Source organism: Oncorhynchus tshawytscha, linkage group LG34 (assembly GCF_018296145.1).
Source record: "Oncorhynchus tshawytscha isolate Ot180627B linkage group LG34, Otsh_v2.0, whole genome shotgun sequence".
Taxonomy (NCBI): domain Eukaryota; kingdom Metazoa; phylum Chordata; class Actinopteri; order Salmoniformes; family Salmonidae; genus Oncorhynchus; species Oncorhynchus tshawytscha.
The window spans coordinates 2,797,322-2,818,757 of NC_056462.1; the positions used below are offsets into that span (position 1 = coordinate 2,797,322).

Genomic DNA, 21,436 nt, shown 5'->3' on the forward strand with positions numbered 1-21,436 from the left:
CCTAACTCCCTCCCTAACTCACTCACTCACTCCCTCACTCACTCACTCACTCCCTCACTCCCTCACCACTCACTCCCTCACTCACTCACTCCCTCACTCACTCACTCCCTCACCACTCACTCCCTCACTCACTCACTCACTCCCTCACTCACTCACTCCCTCACTCACCCACTCACTCACCCACTCACTCCCTCACTCACACCCTCACTCACACCCTCACTCACTCACTCACTCACTCACTCTCGAGAAAGCATGTTTTTGTCCTGGAACTGCATCAATAGGCACGTACCCATTATGGCCTACAAAGCTTAAATCCCGTAAAAGGAGAGAATATTCTGTTCAACCATTGTACCTCTTAATGACTAAATCACTTAATTATCATGGTCATCTGTATTAAATAGATCACAGTCATCATCATTAGAAGCCATATAGGCATCTACAAGAAAGCTTTCTCCTTTCTCTAAATGGAAGCAGAAACCATGTCGGATAAATGCGTCTTTCTGTGGAAAAACACCTTACTTACCTATACACTGTACAAACACACCTAGTCTACTTTATCTCGGGCTGTATGTGTCAAGCATCTCAGAGGAGCAGTGCTGACCCAGGATCAGCCCCCCCCCCCTGTCCATGTAATCTTTTTCATTTTAAACGAAAAAGGTCAAACTGATTCTTAATCAGCACTCCTTCTCTGAGTCATTTGATACATACGTCCCCAGGTGTCAAGAACTGTTATACAATAAACCGTTAGAATCCCAGAGAGATGATATGTTGGTGGCGGTGGAGGCTGGTGGGAGAAGCTATAGGAGGACGGCTAATTGTTATTGCTGGACTGGAATTATTGGAACAGTCAAACATGTGGTTTCCATATGTTTGATACCATTCCATTTATTCCATTCCAGCCATTACAATCTGCCCGTCTCCTATAGCTCCTCCCACCAGCCTCCTCCGGTTGGTGGGAGCTCAGTTGCAACTGGTATTAGTGTTAAAAAGCACTTAATTTTAACAGTGTACAACATTGTCAATATTTTCTAATCTTTCCCGATTCCATACCTGACACGGACAGGAAGTCATCCACAGAAGTGATATCATCGACGGCCTCAGTGAGGATGCGCACCTGCTTCTCCCATTGGTCCTTAAACACATCCATGTTGTCCTGGGCAACCTTGCTCTGGGGCCGAGCAGCCAGGGTGAGGGCCGCGTTGATCACCTGGGGGGTAGAGAGTGAAGGTTGAGAGAAAAGGTGTTTGCGTGTGTAGGACCACCTAAGTCAAGGGGATCTCCAAATCCAGTCCTGGAGTGCTTACAATACAGGTCGTGCAGGGTTTTATTCTAGCCCAGCACTAACACATCTAATGAAGATCATCATATAATCGTTCTCCTTTCCAGACCGAAGACCATGTTAATTGGAATCATGTGTTGTTGCTGGGCTGGAATATACCCGGGTGGCTTTCCAAGACTTCTGACTTCAAACCCCTGACCTTGACAAAAAGACTGAAGTGGCTTCTAAGGAAACTCTGCATGACAAGCCATGACAACGGCTGTACTTCAATGATGAACTTCCTTGCTATATACATTAGACTAATTAAATAAGTACGAAGCCTTGTATGAGCATTGGTACACCCGCTAGATAGAGTAGAGGGTGTGAAATGGACCGCATCGGCGGTAAAGTAGGCTAGAGCAGTAGGCTATAGCAGTAGGCTATAGCACAGTCTAGATCCCTTTCTGCAGTTAGTTTCCTTAAGAACATTAAAGGGAAAGTTCACCCAAATTGTCATGGTAAGGTAAGACTTTGGTAAGACTTTGGTTTGGGGTATGTCATTTTGTGTTGGGTGAACGATCCCTTTAAGGGAGAGGGTTCTCTGGGTACATTTCCAGCAGATTGAACAGCAGGATCGTTTGGAAAACTGGATGTCTTCATAGGAGAAGAAACATTGTTATTCCCTGGAATGAGAACTAATGATCTAACAGATCTAACAGATGGATAATGTCCAGTTAAAATATTCATATTTATTCAACAACTAATGGTAAAGCAATAGGCGGGGTGCCATTACTCCTGTAGGCCTGTATGACTAAACCAATCAAGATAATATCTTTTTATTTTGTAAATTTCAGTAATTTAGCAGATGCCCTTATCCAGAGCAACTCACATTGCAATCATCTTAAGGTGTGACAACCACAATTTCCCCCACACAACCACAATTTTACCCCCCTTTTCTCCCCGATTTCAATCTTGTCTCATGGCTGCAACTCACCAAAGGGCTGGGGAGAGGCGAAGGGGGTGTCATGCATCCTCCGATACATGACCCGCCTAACCGCGCTCCTTATTATCCGCCCGCTTAACCTGGAAGCCGCTGCACCAATGTGTCGGGGAGGAAACACCGTTCAACTGGCGACCGGAGTCAGCCTGCAGGCACCTGGCCCAACACAAGGAGTTTCTGTGGCGCGATGAGCTGTCCTCTGAGTGCTGCACAACTCAGGAGGCCCTGATAGTTTTCTCTTATTTTCTACTTACATATGGGGCTGTGGATTCATCCAGAACGTTTTTTTTTTAAAGTCCTTGTTAAGCTTGTTAAAGCTTGGAAAATAAGGTTAAAAAAAGATATACTATATTTGAAGTCTTTGCTGAGGTACGTTGAGCACATATGCAATCCCTGCCTGTGTGGGATTGAATCCTGGACCCACCGGCCTTCTCACTATGTTCCATGCATCTTTCTACCATTTCATTTCTGTTTATATCAGAAAAAAACAAAATTGTCTGTTATACCTGTTTAAAATAAGGAATAAACAGACATGATTTTTTTTTTAAATCAAAAAGTTAATAAACACTTGAATTACTCTTTGCATTTACAGTTTCTACTTTAACTACGTTAAGCCTAAAAGAGACTCTGCTAAAGAGTCTGATCAGGGTTCAGGGTTTGACAGCCACTAATGATGCCTGGAATCAAGTAAAGGCAGTCAGGTAATACACCGGGGTCACTCACACTCATCTTACATAACATTTGGTTCTGTTCCCCGTTTTCTTTTGTCTTTAACCCCCCCGACTTCCTGTCAAAACACACATTTCCAAAAAGCACACACACATCTGAGTCATCTTATTGTAATGCACGTGGGAATAGTGTGATTACTTAAAAGAAAAAACAAACTCCCACACTAGTCTTGCTAGTATCACAATTTTTTATTCAAGCTCACGTGTCGGCCTCTTTGGCCTTCGACAGGGCTTTTTCAAAATGTCAAAACAGCCATCTATTTTGCCCCTACCTTTCTTTGTGTCACTTATCCCTCTTCCCTCTATAGCTTAGCGCTTTTTCTATGGTGAGGTCGTTGCCAAGCAAAAGCGACAGCTGGGAACTTAAAACTTGCAATCCCCTTCCAAAGTTTTCTTATACTACCCTTGACTCAGTGGAGGTCAGTTTATTAAAAAGTGGGTCTCGGTTGGTGTACTGTGGGCCCAGCGTGAGTCTTCGAGAGTCTTGCACCTTGAATGTTAAGAACTGCCCCTTCCCTTAATCCCTCCTTCCTCTCCTTTCTTCACTTCAGTTAGTGAGCACAGGGTCCCCTGTGAAAATGCCCCTACCCTTGGAAACAACCTATCGATTCCCACCTTTTCCTCTGTCAGACATCCAGAGGAAGACTGCTCCGGGAGGCTAGAGCTTCCATCTGTCTTTCTCCTATAACATTCTCTTTCTCTCTGTGCTCTCCCTCTCTCACTCCACTTCTCTTTCTCTCTGCGCTCTCCCTCTCTCACTCCACTTCTCTTTCTCTCTGCGCTCTCCCTCTCTCTCACTCCTCTTCTCTCTGCGCTCTCCCTCTCTCACTCCACTTCTCTTTCTCTCTGCGCTCTCCCTCTCTCACTCCACTTCTCTTTCTCTCTGCGCTCTCTCTCACTCTCTTCTCTCTCTGCGCTCTCCCTTTCTCCTCTTCTCTTTCTCTCTGCGCTCTCCCTCTCTCACTCCTCTTCTCTTTCTCTCTGCGCTCTCCCTCTCTCACTCCTCTTCTTTTCTCTTTCTCTCTGCGCTCTCCCTCTCTCACTCCTCTTCTCTTTCGCTCTCTGCGCTCTCCCTCTCTCTCCTCTTCTCTTTCTCTCTGCTTCTCTCTCTCTCTCTCTTTCTTTCTCTCTGCGCTCTCCCTCTCTCACTCCTCTTCTCTTTCTCTCTGCGCTCTCCTTTCTCTCTCTCACTCCTCTTCTCTTCCCTCTCTCTGCGCTCTCCCTCTCTCACTCCACTTCTCTTTCTCTCTGCGCTCTCCCTCTCTCACTCCTCTTCTCTTTCTCTCTGCGCTCTCCCTCTCTCTTCTCTTTCTCTCTCCTCTTCTCTTTCTCTCTCTCTTTCGCTCTCCCTCCCTCTCTTCTCTTTCTCTCTGCGCTCTCCACTTCTCTTTCTCTCTGCGCTCTCCCTCTCTCACTCCTCTTCTCTTTCTCTCTGCGCTCTCCCTCTCTCACTCCTCTTCTCTTTCTCTCTGCGCTCTCCCTCTCCTCTTCTCCTCTTCTCTCTTTCTCTCTGCTCTTTCTCTCTGCCTCTCTCTCACTCCTCTTCTCTTTCTCTCTGCGCTCTCCCTCTCTCACTCCTCTTCTCTTTCTCTCTGCGCTCTCCCTCTCTCACTCCTCTTCTCTTTCTCTCTGCGCTCTCCCTCTCTCACTCTTCTCTTTCTCTCTCTCTCTCTCTCTCTCTTTCTCTCTCTCACTCTCTTCTCTTTCTCTCTGCGCTCTCTTCTCTCTCTCTCTCTCCCTCTCTTCTCTTTCTCTCTGCGCTCTCCCTCTCTCACTCCACTTCTCTTTCTCTCTGCGCTCTCCTCTCTCTCTTTCTCTCCACTTCTCTCCTTTCTCTCTGCGCTCTCCCTCTCTCACTCTCTCTTCTCTTTCTCTCTGCGCTCTCCCTCTCTCACTCCACTTCTCTTTCTCTCTGCGCTCTCCCTCTCTCACTCCACTTCTCTTTCTCTCTGCGCTCTCCCTCTCTCACTCCTCTTCTCTTTCTCTCTGCGCTCTCCCTCTCACTCCACTTCTCTTTCTCTCTCTTTCTCTCTGCGCTCTCCCTCTCTCACTCCTCTTCTCTTTCTCTCTGCGCTCTCCCTCTCTCTCCTCTTCTCTTTCTCTCTGCGCTCTCCCTCTCTCACTCCTCTTCTCTTTCTCTCTGCGCTCTCCCTCTCTCACTCCTCTTCTCTTTCTCTCTGCGCTCTCCCTCTCTCACTCCTCTTCTCTTTCTCTCTGCGCTCTCCCTCTCTCACTCCACTTCTCTTTCTCTCTGCGCTCTCTCTCTCTCACTCCTCTCCTGCGCTCTCCCTCTCTCTTCTCTTTCGCTCTCTCTCTCTCACTCCTCTTCTCTTTCTCTCTGCGCTCTCCCTCTCTCACTCCTCTTCTCTTTCTCTCTGCGCTCTCCCTCTCTCACTCCTCTTCTCTTTCTCTCTGCGCTCTCCCTCTCTCTCTGCGCTCTCCCTCTCTCACTCCTCTTCTCCTCTTCTCTTTCTCTCTCTGCGCTCTCCCTCTCTCACTCCACTTCTCTTTCTCTCTGCGCTCTTCTCTCTCTTCTCTTTCTCTCTGCACTCTCCCTCTCTCACTCCTCTTCTCTTTCTCTCTGCGCTCTCCCTCTCTCACTTCTCTTTCTCTCTGCTCTTCTCTCTCCACTTCTCTTTCTCTCTGCGCTCTCCCTCTCTCACTCCTCTCCTCTTCTCTTTCTCTCTGCTCCACTTCTCTTTCTCTCTGCGCTCTCCTCTTCTCTTTCTCTCTGCGCTCTCCCTCTCTCACTCCTCTTCTCTTTCTCTCTGCGCTCTCCCTCTCTCTCCACTCTCTTTCTTCTCTTTCTCTCTGCGCTCTCCCTCTCTCCTCTTCTCTCTCTCTCTTTCTCTCTGCGCTCTCCCTCTCTCACTCCTCTTCTCTTTCTCTCTGCACTCTCTCTCTCACTCCTCTTCTCTTTCTCTCTGCGCTCTCCCTCTCTCACTCCTCTTCTCTTTCTCTCTGCGCTCTCCCTCTCCCTCTCTCACTCCTCTCCACTTCTCTTTCTCTCTGCGCTCTCTCTCTCTCTCTGCGCTCCTCTTCTCTTTCTCTCTCCGCTCTCCCTCTCTCCCCTCTCCTCTTCTCTTTCTCTCTGCGCTCTCCCTCTCTCACTCCACTTCTCTTTCTCTCTGCGCTCTCCCTCTCTCACTCCACTTCTCTTTCTCTCTGCGCTCTCCCTCTCTCACTCCACTTCTCTTTCTCTCTGCGCTCTCCCTCTCTCACTCCTCTTCTCTTTCTCTCTGCGCTCTCCCTCTCTCACTCCTCTTCTCTTTCTCTCTGCGCTCTCCCTCTCTCACTCCACTTCTCTTTCTCTCTGCGCTCTCCCTCTCTCACTCCTCTTCTCTTTCTCTCTGTGCTCTCCCTCTCTCACTCCACTTCTCTTTCTCTCTGCGCTCTCCCTCTCTCACTCCTCTTCTCTTTCTCTCTGTGCTCTCCCTCTCTCACTCCACTTCTCTTTCTCTCTGCGCTCTCCCTCTCTCACTCCTCTTCTCTTTCTGTGCTCCCTCTTTCTGTCCTCTCAATCTTTTTCCCTCTCCCTCCCAATCACTCTCTCTCTCTGCCCCCCTGTCTCTCTCTCTCTGCCCCTCTCTCTCTTTCTGTCCCCCCTCTCTCTCGCTCTCTGCCCTCTCTCTGCCTTCTCTCTCTCTCTCTCTCTTTGTGTGTTCCCTTTCTCTTGTCTTGTTACCCACACAGACACACACCGTACTAAGATGAAGAACGCTGCCTGTGCCCATACAAAGTTACCCTCCGGCAAAGTTTATACATTCCACTGATTCACATTCATACTGAAGTTGTACTACTCCGTCTTGCTCACCATGTACCAGCACTGTGTGGGTTTTCTTTTATCATTGTTAAAAAGTTGGTTTTAGAGTGTAGTTATTCGGAGAGATATTTAATAATATATACTTATTCTCAATTCAATGGCACTTCCCAATGCACTCTCTTTCCAATGGAATGGCAACCAAATAACACAGTGTTTTTTTTACTCTAAAATGAATGTAAAACAGCTCAACCGGGTACCTCCGATGGCTGGTGTTATTACCAGGGTCATGTTCAGTAGGGCGTAGTATCACAATCACATTTTGCAATGGAAAACAACAATTGGTTCAGGGGGGGGAAAAAAGTTCAGGTAGTCCCTCCCCTGGTTCACTATGTTTCAAAATGTTTTTCTTTTTTTCTTTCTCTCTCTCTCTACTGAACAGGATCCACGACACACAGCACAGTGAGGTGCTGCTTACCTGTGGGCAGAGGCTGTCGATCTGGGTGGCGGCCATGCGAACCAGCTTCACACCCTCCTCGTTGTTAGAGATGGAGCAGGCCAGGTTAGCCACCTGTAACAAGAGACAAGGATACACAGGCTTAGCTACTTTTGAACAACTTTGTGTCTAATAACTGCATCTACACCATTCGGGTCATTTTAATCAATAATAGCAAATGAATGGCAGACAAAATGGCAGATCTTCATTAGGGTTGGCTAGTCTGTGTTTTTTGGTAACTGAGTGACAAAATACACCGTTTTTGTCCTTTTTCGTGTTCATTAGATGGCAACAAACGTCAGACAAAGCTCAATTCGTCTGACGTTTGTTGCTCAACCTCTGCCTACTACAAGCTTTTAATCATATTCTTTCTCTCACGATGCAAGTACCCTTGTTATTACTATTAGCGACGGTCTGTTAGCTTTCACCTGAAACCCAACACAATTTCCCCACTAACACTCACACTGGTTAGCCTCTTATAATGTGTGCAGATAGTGATTCCTGAAGGAGGCAGTCTCCGCCACAGCCTTAACTCATGTCTGTAGCTATCTGTACCGGCGGCAGGGGATTTAATGCTTGGCTAGGTAAGGCAATGTCGGGGCAAAATATGTACCGGGGTTTGGGCTTGCTCATCTGTTAGATTGGTATTTGTTATTCCCCTGCGTTGAGACCTGGTGAGTGCCCCACCCCCTCCACCCATCTCTTTCTCTCTCTTCGTTGCTCTATCATTTCAGAAAAAATATTAAAATGATTCAGATCACAGAAGGACTATAATGTGAGTTTTCCACTGGACTTTCTCAAGGGCATAATTGTCTGAGAAAGAGGGAGAAATAAAGAAACTGAGAAAAAGAAAGAAAAAGAGAGAGAGAGAGAGAGAGAGAGAGAGACAGAGAGAGAGAGAGAGAGAGAGAGAGACAGAGAGAGAGAGAGAGAGAGAGAGACAGAGAGAGAGAGAGAGACAGAGAGACAGAGAGAGAGAGAGAGAGACAGAGAGAGAGAGAGAGACAGAGAGAGAGAGAGAGACAGAGAGAGAGAGAGAGACAGAGAGAGAGAGAGAGAGAGAGAGAGAGATTGGGGAATGGAAAGAACAGGTTGACCAGCTTTCTTCTGTTCTACTGTGCTGACAGCACTACTGTTAAGGGCGAGAGAATGCACTAAATTCATCCTTGTGGATGCCCTACCCCCTCCACCCCTCTCCCCTCCTCTACCACCCTTTACTCCTTCCCTCTCTCTCTCCCTCTCTCTTAGTCTCTCTTTCATTTCCGAAAAATTGTGGATATTTTGAATTACTCAAAACGAATACACTCTTACAATGAAAGGTGCTATCTAGAACCTAAGAGTGTTCTTCGGCTGTCCTCATAGAGAACCCTTTTAAGGACCCTTTTTGGTTACATGTCTCTTTTGGTTCCAAGTAGAACCCTTTTGGGTGCCATGTAGAACCCTTTCCACAGAGCGGCTCTTCATGGAACCAAAAAGGCTTGTACCTAGAACCAAAAAGGGTTCCGCTATAGGGACAGCTGAAGAAGCCTTTTGGTACCCTTTTTCTAAGAGTGTAAGGACTACAATGTGAGTTTTACACTGGACCATCTCAAGGGCTTATTTTTCTAAGAGTGTAAGGACTACAATGTGAGTTTTACACTGGACCATCTCAAGGGCTTATTTTTCTAAGAGTGTAAGGACTACAATGTGAGTTTTACACTGGACCATCTCAAGGGCTTATTTTTCTAAGAGTGTAAGGACTACAATGTGAGTTTTACACTGGACCATCTCAAGGGCTTATTTTTCTGAGAAGAAGTGAGAAAGAAAAAACTGAGAAAAAAAGAGCGAGAGAGAGAGAGAGATTGGGGAATGGAAAGAACAAGTCGACCAGCTTTATTCTGTTCTACTGTGCTGACAGCACTACTGTTAAGATGGTGGCAGGGAGAGAAACTGTACTAAATTCATCCAAATGCTGTATTACAAAACATAATTTCTCGGAAATGTCAGAAAGGTACATGGGGAACTCGACGATAATTGGCAGAAGAGTGGCGGCCGTACTGCCTAGGCCTTATACAATGGACTCCTTCCTCCCATCAGAACCAAATGGATCTGCCTAAATGGGCACCTGTAAGGTGGCACAGTCGTGTATATAAATAGTCTCAGTCATTAGTGGTGAAATACTGCCTTGAGGTTCATTACCGGAGATCCTGAGTGCGCCTAAATTATTAGCCCGTCTTATTGGTGCAAAAAGGCGCTTCATTGTACAATTAGGACGCCAGGTGGCCTTTCTGACAGAACACCTCTCCGGGTTTCATTTACACCTGCCTATGTACAGAGGTATGCTATCTTGCTCCTTCTCTCCTACAACTAAAGGTAGTCTCTCTCTCTTCTACCTTCACCTCCCAACACGTCTTAGCGGTAATATCTCTTTCTCTCATACAGCGAAAGGTACTCTCTCTGGTGCCTACTTTCAGAAGTACCTTCTTCGTCTCTCAATCATGAATACAATCAGACATGAATGCATTAACTATCTCTCTCTCTCTAACATCAAGAGGTAGGCATACTCTGTCACTGCACCTTGCTGTGGATTCCCAATGTCTCCACTAGCTGGGAGGAGGAAGGGAAGAACCCTTTGATTTTCTCTCTCTCAGGACACTATTTGCCCAGCTTACCATAGTGATAAAAAAAAAACAGACCCATGGATGACAAAGTCAATCCACCACGTTGGGAGATTCAGACACTCAGGCATGAGGCGACACACACGCACGCACAAACACCACACACACTGCACTGGAGGTGCACACATCACATCCTCTACCTCGCTGTGTTTACTTCACACTGTTTCATTGTCATAACCGCCAAATTCCGCGTAATCAATCTAATGTTGCCCCAAAATGAATCAGGTTGGCAACACTTTGGGAATACATCGAAGCTAAGCTAAAAAGACAGATGCCTGTTGGCGGCGGGTAGTGCCAAGGCGTATCGACGCTCCTTTCGCTCACGTGACACTTTTTGAGGCAAATTGAGGTAAATCGATTTGATGTGTTACAAAGCTCCTCGCTCAAGGCCCTGTGTCTCCCTTATACTAGTGAAAGCTATGAGTGACGTGATGGATTGCACTCCTTTGTGTGAGTGTGTGTGTGTGTGAGGGAACGAACGCATGTGTCTGTACGCTCGTGTGTGTGTGTGTGTGTGTGTGTGTGTGAGGGAACGAGCGCGAGTGTCTGTACGTGTGTGTGTGTTTGTGTGTATGTGTGTGTGTGTGTGAGGGAACGAACGCGTGTGTCTGTACGTGTGTGTGTGTTTGTGTGTGTGAGGGAACGAACGCGTGTGTCTGTACGTGTGTGTGTGTTTGTGTGTGTGAGGGAACGAACGTGTGTGTCTGTACGTGTGTGTGTGTGTTTGTGTGTGTGAGGGAACGAACGCGTGTGTCTGTACGTGTGTGTGTGTGTTTGTGTGTGTGAGGGAACGAACGCGTGTGTCTGTACGTGTGTGTGTGTGTGGTCGCGTCTTACAAGAACAACGCTGCTTAAAAGAAGCTACAGTGTGTAAACAACGTTCCAACAAACTAAAAGCCTCTCCTTGTGTCATATTGGAGGAGAGTGTACTGTACCGATGTACATAAATTAACCAGAACTCTGAACCATACCCCCCTACACCATATTTCCATACTGTTCCTCCAGTTAAACCGTACACAGTGCCTATAGAATATAACACCCCCCCCCCTTGGATTTCTTCACTTTTTATTGTGTTCGAAAGTGGGATTCGAATAGATTTAACGGTCTTTTTTTTTTGTCAACAATCTACACAAAATACTCCGTAATGTCAAAGTGGAAGAAAAATCCGTTTTTTTTTTCTCAAGATGAATGAAATATAAAACACTAATATACAGTACCTTGATTAGATAAGTATTCACCCCCCTGAGTAAATACATGTTAAAAACACATGTGGCACTGATTCCAGCTGCGAGTCTTATTGGATAATTACGAGCTTTGCACACATGTATTGCAGTCACCACCATGCTTGAAAATAAGGAGGCTGATGTGTTGTGTTGGATTTGCCCCAAACATAAGGCGTTGCTTTTAGTCCAAAAAGTGTATTCCTTTTTTACTTTCGTGTGTTGTTGCATATTGGATGCATGTTTTGGAATATTTGTATCCTGTTTTATTTATTCTTCTTTTCACTTCTTTTCATTCAGGTCATTATTGTGGAGTCACTACAATGTTGTTGATCCATCCTCAGTTTTCTCCCTTCACAGCCGTTGTAGCTGTTTTAAAATCACCAATGGCCTCATGTTAACATCCCGGAGCAGTTTCCTTCCTGTCCTGCTGCTCAGTTCAGAAGGACGACTGCATCTTTGATGTTTCTGGGTGGCTTACAGTATACATCAACCGAAGCATAATTATTAACTTGACAATGCTTAAAGATATAGACTAAATTGCACTTTTAAACTGGATTAACTGAAATGGCATTTCTCAGACATGCTTTAAACTAGTCTCGGACTTGCCCTAATCTGGATTTAAAAAGTCTGATTTCCAGAATGATTAGAGTTCATCTAGATCTAAGTGGAGTCTTAAATTAAACTTGGCCAGAGGCAGGTTTCAATGATGATCAAAGAGCACCACCAAGGCCAGACAGAAGGGTGGTTATAAGACAGGAACAACCCACTGATTTTGATGAAATCAGTTCCCGTGACCGTTTCCGTATGTACAAATGCAAACTGACATCATTGGTTTGCTTGAGCCAAGGCTTTCATCTGACTCTCTTAGGGGGAAGGCCCATCCCTCCTTACCTACAAGTACTGATCACCTTGAGCTTGTCGGCATCTGGAACCTTCCATTGTGAAACAGGAGACTTGTGTGATGTAAGTTACTCGACTGTATGCACAATAAACAATTACATCAAGTTCCCTGATGCTGCTGCCCGAGCCAACTACAAGGTAGAGTTCTATGAATATGGGAACTTCCCCTGAGTCATTGGCTGTATAGATGGATGTCATATTCCCATCAAGTGTTCCTCTAAAGCAGGTGCTGAGAAGTATACAAACTGGTTCTCAATGAATGTACAAAGTGTGCGCACTCCCAGTTTGCAGTTCTCCAACATTGTTGCACGTTGGGAAGGTGCAACTCATGACTCAAGGATTTTCCAAAACTCATTTTCGTATGCTCAGCTTGAAGGAGGACAACATAGTGAAATCATACTTGGTGACAGTGGGTATGCACAGGCCAACTTCTTGTTCACCCCCTACCTTCAGGCAATAGGACCTGAGCAACAATGGTACAACCAAGCTTATATCCATACCAGAAGTGTAGTAGAGTGCATGTTTGGTGTATGGAGTTGTTTCCAGTCTCTCAGAAACACATTACACTTTCAACCAAGATGCTGCATTGTTATAATTGCAACAGCAGGGCTTCACAATTAACTCAAACTGCATGGCTGCCCAGATCCTCACACTGAAGACGAGGATGACCCAGATGTTCCCCATGGTTGGGGCAGACAATTTCTAAAAATTGACAAGCCTGCTGAGATGCTTTTGCTTTGCAGTACCTCTCGGTTTTTCTAATGACTGCATTCCCTGGTTCACCAACTACTTTGCAGTACCTCTCGGTTTTTCTAATGACTGCATTCCCTGGTTCACCAACTACTTTGCAGACAGAGTTCAGTGTGTCAAATCGGAGGGCATGTTGTCCCGTCCTCAGGCTGTCTCTATGGCGGTACCACAGGGTTCAATTCTCGGGCCGACTCTTTTCTCTGTATATATCAATGATGTTACTCTTGCTGTGGGCAATTCCCTGATCCACCTCTACGCAGACGACACCATTCTGTATACTTCTGGCCCTTCCTTGGACACTGTGCTATCTAATCTCCAAACGAGCTTCAATGCCATACAACACTCCTTCTGTGGCCTCCAACTGCTCTTAAACGCTAGTAAAACCAAGTGCATGCTTTTCAACCGTTCGCTGCCTGCACCCGCACGCCCGACTAGCATCACCACCCTGGATGGTTCCGACCTAGAATATGTGGACATCTATAAATACCTAGGTGTCTGGCTAGACTGCAAACTCTCCTTCCAGACTCATATCAAACATCTCCAATCCAAAATCAAATCTAGAGTCGGCTTTCTATTTCACAACAAAGCCTCCTTCACTGACGCCACAAAACTTACCCTAGTAAAACTGACTATCCTACCGATCCTTGACTTCGGCGATGTCATCTACAAAATAGCTTCCAATACTCTACTCAGCAAACTGGATGCAGTTTATCACAGTGCCATCCATTTTGTTACTAAAGCACCTTATACCACCCACCACTGCAACCTGTATGCTCTAGTCGGCTGGCCCTCGCTATATGTTCGTCGCCAGACCCACTGGCTCCAGATAATCTACAAGTCTACGCTAGGTAAAGCTCCGCCTTATCTCAGTTCACTGGTCACGATGGCAACACCCACCCGTAGCACGCGCTCCAGCAGGTGTATCTCACTGATCGTCCCTAAAGCCAAAACCTCATTTGGCCGCCTTTACTTCCAGTTCTCTGCTGCCTGCGACTGGAACGAATTGCAAAAATCTCTGAAGTTGGAGACTTTTATCTCCCTCACCAACTTTAAACATCTGCTATCTGAGCAGCTAACCGATCGCTGCAGCTGTACATAGTCCATCGGTATATAGCCCACCCAATTTACCTCTCTCATCCCCATACTGTTTTTATTTATTTACTTTTCTGCTCTTTTGCACACCAGTATCTCTACCTGCACATGTTCATCTGATCATTTATTACTCCAGTGTTAATCTGCTAAATTGTGATTATTCATTCCTATGGCCTATTTATGGCCTACCTATTTATTGCCTACGCCTTTTGCACACAATGTATATAGACTATTTGTTTTCTACTGTGTTATTGACTTGTTAATTGTTTACTCCATGTGTAACTCTGTGTTGTCTGTTCACACTGCTATGCTTTATCTTGGCCAGGTCACAGTTGCAAATGAGAACTTGTTCTCAACTAGCCTACCTGGTTAAATAAAGGTGAAATAAAAAAATACAAATAAAACAATTACCAGAAAGAAAGCTCACACGATTAAAGCAAACAATAGCCGTGTAACAAAAAGGTTTTTAATTCACAAATGGAAATATCAGGACCCCAAACGTGTGCTGGTTTGAGAAGAACATCGGTACTGTTGTTGCTTCGTGTTTCCCTCCTCCCTCCTCCCTCCTCCTAGCCAACTCAACAGGAAGGACATCTTCATATCATGCTCTTCTTTTAAATGCAATCAGTCTGCGCTCATGGAATTCCATGGCCAGTATCTCATGCATCCTCAGCCTCTTTTGTCTTTGTCCCCTGGCCCGGGTTGGTGACCCAATCTTCCCTCCTGGCTGCTGCAAATGTAGCAGGCTGACCTTCATCCTGCCGTATCCCCACCAAGCCTCTAGAAAATGATGACATTGCTGCATTAGAGAACATTATTTCTTCAAGAGTTGAGTTCATTACATCGTTGTTATTCTGGGAGTTCAAGAGATGACGGAGAACATGACATATTCCCTGCAGTCTGGAGATGGCACATGTTGAATGAATGTGTCCTTATCAAATGAGGATTGGAACGGTGCCCCAATCTGAAATGTTCAAATGGTCACCATCGGGGATACCTTCCAGGTGTTGCTGGTTATTAATGATCCCGGTAAACAAGTCCCCCAGCTCATCTGTCTCTGGTCTTACTGGGGGTCCGTCACCAGTCTTGTAACGCTCCTTACGAGCAACAGCATTTGTCTTCTTTAAGTAGGTTTTTATGTTTTTCCACAGGATCTTAGAAAGACAAGACAAAATAGAAATAATATGAGCGATTATGTATGATATTGTGTGTGTGTGTTTGTCTGTCACACAAATACATTTAGGCCCCACTGTGTTACAGGAGAAAACAAACATTTTAAAGTGACTCGGATTTGTAAAAGTGGGACAACAATGAATACAGTATCTTACCTGAAGTTGTTGTACTGTTGAGTTTGAGTTGAATTCATTACAAATGGTAGTCTTTTTCTTGTTTCTGTTGATGAATCGTGCTGTTTGTTCTCGATAATTGGGGGGTTTGACACAATTTACTTCAAGAGGGGTTTTTTTCAAAGTCACTGAAATTCTTTGAAGGTTTTCTTTTACCTCCGTCCATTGTTTGGTTTAGGTGACTTGTTCCAATTCCACACAATGCTTATGTATTAGTGTCCCATCCTTGTTTCTTTAAGCATCGTTAGGTCAGCACAAAGTGCACATCATTCATTAACAATGAACAAAACATAAACAGAATGTGTAATGTGTTAGTTCCATGTTTCATGAGCTAAAATAAAAGATCCCAGAAATGTTCCATACGCACAACAAGCTTATTTCTGTCATATTTTCTGCACAAATTTGTTTACAATTCGCTGTAAGAGAGAATTTCTCCTATGCCAAGATAATCCATCCACCTGACAGATGTGGCATATCAAGAAGCTGAGTAAACAGCTTGATCATTACACAGGTGCACCTTGTGCTCGGGAGAATTAAAGGTGCAGTTTTGTCACACAACAGATGTCTCAAGTTTTGAGGGAGTGTGCAATTGGCATGCTGACTGCAGGAATGTCCACCAGAGCTGTTGCCAGAGAATTGAATGTTAATTTCTCTACCATAAACTGCCTCCAACGTTGTTTTAGAAAAATTGTCAGTTTGTCCAACCAACCTCACAACCGTAGACCATGTGTAATGGCATCGTGTCGGCAAGCGCTTTTCTGATGTCAACGTTGTGAACAGCATTTCCTACAGACAACGAACACAATTGCATTTTATCGATGGCAATTTGAATGCACAAAAATACCATGACAAGATCCTGAGGGTCATTGTGAGGGCCATTTTAAGCTATCTGTGACCAACAGATTACTATTTTCAATCCCAGTGATGTGAAATCCATAGATAATTTAGGATTGCTTAAATAAAGCGGGTGAATACATTTTAGTTTTAAAAAAGTATTAATTTGTACACATTTGTAGAATTTTGTTTTCACTTTGACATTATGGAGTATTTTGTGTAGATCAATGACAAAAAATTACAATTAAATTTATTTCATTCTCACTTTGTAACAAAACAAAATGTAATAATAAGTTCAAGGAGGTGTTGACTTTCTGTAGGCGAATGATTCTGCAACTTCGGGCACTTTGGCCGTGCAAACTTTCAGAAATTAAAACTTATTCAAACACCATTTCACCAGTATTGTACTTATCTTTGATTTGTCTCGAAACTATATCTGATAATGGCTGCGATCGTACTATTCAGGAATGTATATATTTGTGTAATTTTTCCCATACAGCCATAAACAAATGTCATTTCCATCACGTCATTAAACATCCATTTTAGTTGAAAATGAAATATCATACAATTATTTTATAACACATTTCTTATACATTTGTACATGAACTTGTATTGAATATTATTTTAAGTGATTTTTAAGGTTTTCCTAATATTAATAATTCAACACGACGCCTGAATGTATAAACTTGCCTTGGTGACAGCTGAAAACATATATTTATCATGAAAAATAAGATAATTCCACCCAACCTTTTTGTGACATTATGATACCAACCATATGATTTCCATATCTAAAACAAATAAATGTATATAAATTATACACAATATACTAATGTACATCAAAACAATGGGCTGTGATGGAAATGACAAGGTGTGGTGGAAATGACAAGGAGTGGTGGAAATGACAAGGTGTGGTGGAAATGACAAGGTGTGGTGGAAATGACAAGGTGTGGTGGAAATGACAAGGTGTGGTGGAAATGGCAAGGTGTGGTGGAAATGGCAAGGTGTGGTGGAAATGGCAAGGTGTGGTGGAAATGACAAGGTTTGGTGGAAATGGCAAGGTTTGGTGGAAATGACAAGGTGTGGTGGAAATGACAAGGTGTGGTGGAAATGACAAGGTGTGGTGGAAATGGCATCAAAAATGGCAAGGTTTGGTGGAAATGGCAAGGAGTGGTGGAAATGACAAGGTGTGGTGGAAATGACAAGGAGTGGTGGAAATGACAAGGTGTGGTGGAAATGACAAGGTGTGGTGGAAATGACAAGGTGTGGTGGAAATGGCAAGGTGTGGTGGAAATGGCAAGGTGTGGTGGAAATGGCAAGGTTTGGTGGAAATGGCAAGGTTTGGTGGAAATGGCAAGGTGTGGTGGAAATGACAAGGTGTGGTGGAAATGACAAGGTGTGGTGGAAATTACAAGGTGTGGTGGAAATGACAAGGTGTGGTGGAAATGACAAGGTGTGGTGGAAATTAAATCTATGTAAAAAAAACGTATGAAAACTATTTTAATGCAAACATTTTGAACAACAACCATTGTTAAACATTTTATTACTATAAGACAAAGTAAGATTCCAAAACATTGGAACTAGCACCTTTTCAACATGAGAACAATGTGTTGTCCTTGACTACATGCTGCAAATAAAAATTCTAGCACATATCGAGAGGGAAGAGTTAATTGAGAGCTCACATGTTTTATTTAATGTATGATTTTATACCCTGCTTTGGATCTACTGTATAGTGAGTTTCAAGTGTATCTAAAGCTTAGAAAGAGAGCTAAGTTCCTCCCAGACCAAGGCATCCAGCTCCATGTGCCTTTTAGTCACTGGATGGGGTTCAGGGACAAGTCCAAGCACATGCTGTGGTCTGTCCCATATGATGTCGTCTCTGATTGGCCCAAAAAGAAACGGTTGGGAACAACGCGACTCATGGTTTTCACAAAAGCACCACTCTGCGCTTGAAAGTCTCGCACGATACCAGGGTAAACGTTCTCCCTTCTCTTTTTTCTTCCAGTATCTCTCCTTGTCTTTTTGCAGATGTTCCTGGTATCGTATAGGATCATTTTTTTCACACACATTTTTCTTGTCTGTGATCTCTGTGCTGTTTTAAAAAGAAAGACAAATACTACTTTGTTTTCAACTTGTGCACACACCAACGGAGCATTTTCAAGATTACATTCATTTAAACATGATTAAATAAGCCTAAAGTAAAAAAAATAAAAAGTAAAGTAAAAACGAATAAGATAATGGATGGTGTCATTTCCACCACTTTCTGTCATTTCCACCACACTTTGTGATGGAAATGACTGTGATGGAAATGACACTACAGTTTCTGGAGAAAATTGACAGACTGCTTAGCATGCTTTGGTTAGTATTACAGCTAGCGTATCTTTTACACGAAATAAATAAAATGTAATTTTTTTTATAAAGTTCTAACACAAATTAAAGACATTTTAGCCTGTTAGAAAATAACTGACAATTAAAACATTCTCTACACATGCAATATTACCTCGATTGTTCTTCAACTTCTAGACATCACATCTGGAAGAGCTGTCCACTGCAGCCATGTGCTTCAGTGTCACAATGTGTTTCCATGGTAACTAAATTAACATTCTCTTGAAAAAACTTTATTAATGAGGAATTTGTCCTCGGTGGTGGAAATGACACCACTCCCAAAGGACAGGTATATTTTGTGTAAAAAACAATATAAAGGGCATATTCACAATAAATATTGATATAGATTTTATTTAATTGACTTTTTTCTGTAGTACATAACATTATATATGTGTAATTATTAATGTTTTCTCATAGAAAAATAGTAGAAGCTTAAAAGTCTGGGTCAGGGACAAGGGCAAAATAGTGAAATTTAGGTATAAAATGCATCTGAAAAGTGGCTAAAATACTTGATAGACAGCTGTTTATTAAAGTATGGGGTGATTCCAGTGTGAACTTAACACACAAATATCTGTAGTTGTTTTATTTTTGATAAAATCTCCAAAAATTACCCGAGGACATAGAAGTACTCTTCCAAATGCTGGCGCTGTATGTCCTGCCTGTTTCTGCCTCTATATCTCTCTCTCTCTGTCTCTCTCTCTCTGTCTCTCTGTTTCTCTCTCTCTGTCTCTGTCTCTCTCTGCGACCCCAAAACACTGCGAGCTGGACCCGGGCAACACGCCATGTCCGGCAAAAACAAATAATTACAATTATTTAAAGAAGTGAGTGTGTGTGGGAGAAAGAGAGAGAGAAATATATATAACTACTGATGTTGTCCTTTTACCCAGGCTCTGATAATCACTTCAATTCTAATTTGACGAAGGCTCCCTTCCCTGCATGCAGTCGGGAATCTACATTGTGGGTATTCTCGCATACGCTGTATCAATACCACAGAAGCCTACTCAGTACAGTTCTGAATGCCTAAGAGCATGCTTTTGTATCACTGCTATCAAAACCTAAACATGGAAGGTGATACCTCATTGGAACTCTCATTGTGATCAAGCTAAGCAACTAACATGTGCAGACACATATTCACAAAGCATCTCAGCTTAGCAGTGCCGATCTAGGATCAACGATGACTTTTAAGCATTAAGAATAACAGGGAGGACCGGCACTCTAGTGATGGGATGAGTAATTGATTGCTTGAGTACTAGAACGGACGTCAAATCTTGATCTTTAACCAGAGATCCATTTTTTTCTTCTTCAAATACCGTAAAACTATTTGAAGGAATGTTCTTTGTGGTTGCCCGAACGGCCAAGTAGAATGTTATCTTGAAGAAAACGTTAATTTGCTTAGACTCCAGTGTTCCATTTGCACAAGAAAAAAGAAACAAAGCCAAGCTTCACACTGTTTTTATCCTTAAATTCTCTTTCCCCTCTGTTTCTCAATTGCGTTCTGACCCGCTCCCTCCACACAAGCTCCTTCTAGGCCTACAGAAATAAATGACGATAAAAAAAGTATCTAAGTGATGGGATACACAAGCTACATTTCTTGCCAAATGACTTACAGTTTTATCACAAATTCAAAATGGACTGGTTGATTGAAGTAGGAAAAAATGTGTTCCAACAACGAGCTGCAGTTTTGAAAATAATTGTCTCCCATCTATTTTCCACTTAAGCTATTTAGAATTGGTTAGCTTAAGCTACAACCCACCCTAAACCTAGACAGGTTCCACACTGTAAATATGCAAAAACATTAGTTTGATAAAGTATTTTCATCAGAAACATATGCCTATCTCACCAACAGATGTCGTGGGCGTAATTGATCACTTTAAAGTGTTCATGTGGCTCATTTCTTAAAACAATTCACCAAAAACAGGCAGAATAAACTAAACCAAACATCTGTACATGGACAAGAAGATGGATTTTGGTTTGTAAACCTGAAAAAAAATGTTCTTTCAACTTGTCAAATTGAGCCCCGTTTCAAATGATCACTCTTTGTGAATAGAATATTTTTCCAAATGAAAAAAGTTGTTGGTTTGAAGTGATTGCACATCATGTTTTTAATTAAAACATTTTACTATAAAATAGGTATCTCCATTGTGATAAGGGCTTGGGAAATAAGAGCGTCTTGTCTGCTAAAGGAACAAAACAAGGCTATGCCATTGCACAGCCATAGGCTTCTATACAAGCGCCACTGCTGAGTTTACTGCCTTTTTGAAGATTGTGTTCCACGATATAATAACCAGTTGACATTACGGTTTAAACAAAGGTATCTTAAATGGCACGTGCTTTTTTATTGACTGAATATTTATGGGGCAATTTAGCAATTGGGATTTGTTATCTGTAATGGTTTAATAAATTAGGCATTGTTTTGATCTGTTAGCATATAGATAAATGCTCACATATTTTTGTCCAGTGTGGGACTTTTTTTGTGGTGGGGGGTTCGTGGAAAACCAACAAAAAAATGAGTCCTCGAACAGTCAAAAAATGTCAAATTCTCATCCTTACAGCACTCCTGATTAAATCAGCACTCAGTACTTTTTTTGAAAGCTCAAATAGGGCCTCCAACAAAGGGGCAGTGCCCAGAGAAGTAACCCAGGATCTGTCTCTCTTTTCCCCCTTTCAGCCAGCCTAAACCCCTTGTCTCCTCCACCGCACCCGGCCTCCAATCCCTAGCCCTGCAATGGGGGCAGATAAATCACACACCTCTCCCTTGCTCTCTGGAACAATTAATGGACTTCCTGCCAGCCAAGGTCATGGGCTAGAGCAGGACTCAGAGCCTCGGGATGGAGGGAGGAGGCAGGAAGTGAGGAAAGAAAGGAGGAGGGAGAGAGGTAGGGGGGAGAAGATGGTGACGTTGAGTTATGTCACCCCAAAACGGAAGCACTCTGTTCTATTAAAAGACCTTCTACTAGACGTTTACTTGTTGAAGGGTGGGCAGGGAGCGTGGGTCCAGGGGTTTAGTGGC

The 21,436-nt window shown here is 43.5% G+C and overlaps 1 protein-coding gene across 1 annotated transcript in view; it reads right to left on the bottom strand.

The window, feature by feature from the left end:
• The window catches only part of ctnna2 (catenin (cadherin-associated protein), alpha 2), a 677,857-nt gene that overhangs the window by 62,392 nt on the left and 594,029 nt on the right, over positions 1 to 21,436 (bottom strand). The window contains exons 10-11 of the mRNA XM_042311972.1: positions 7,225 to 7,317; positions 1,051 to 1,207 (exon numbers count right to left, since the gene is read on the bottom strand). Of these exons, the coding sequence (XP_042167906.1) occupies positions 1,051 to 1,207; positions 7,225 to 7,317 (250 nt within the window). The remainder of the gene's footprint in view (positions 1 to 1,050; positions 1,208 to 7,224; positions 7,318 to 21,436) is intronic.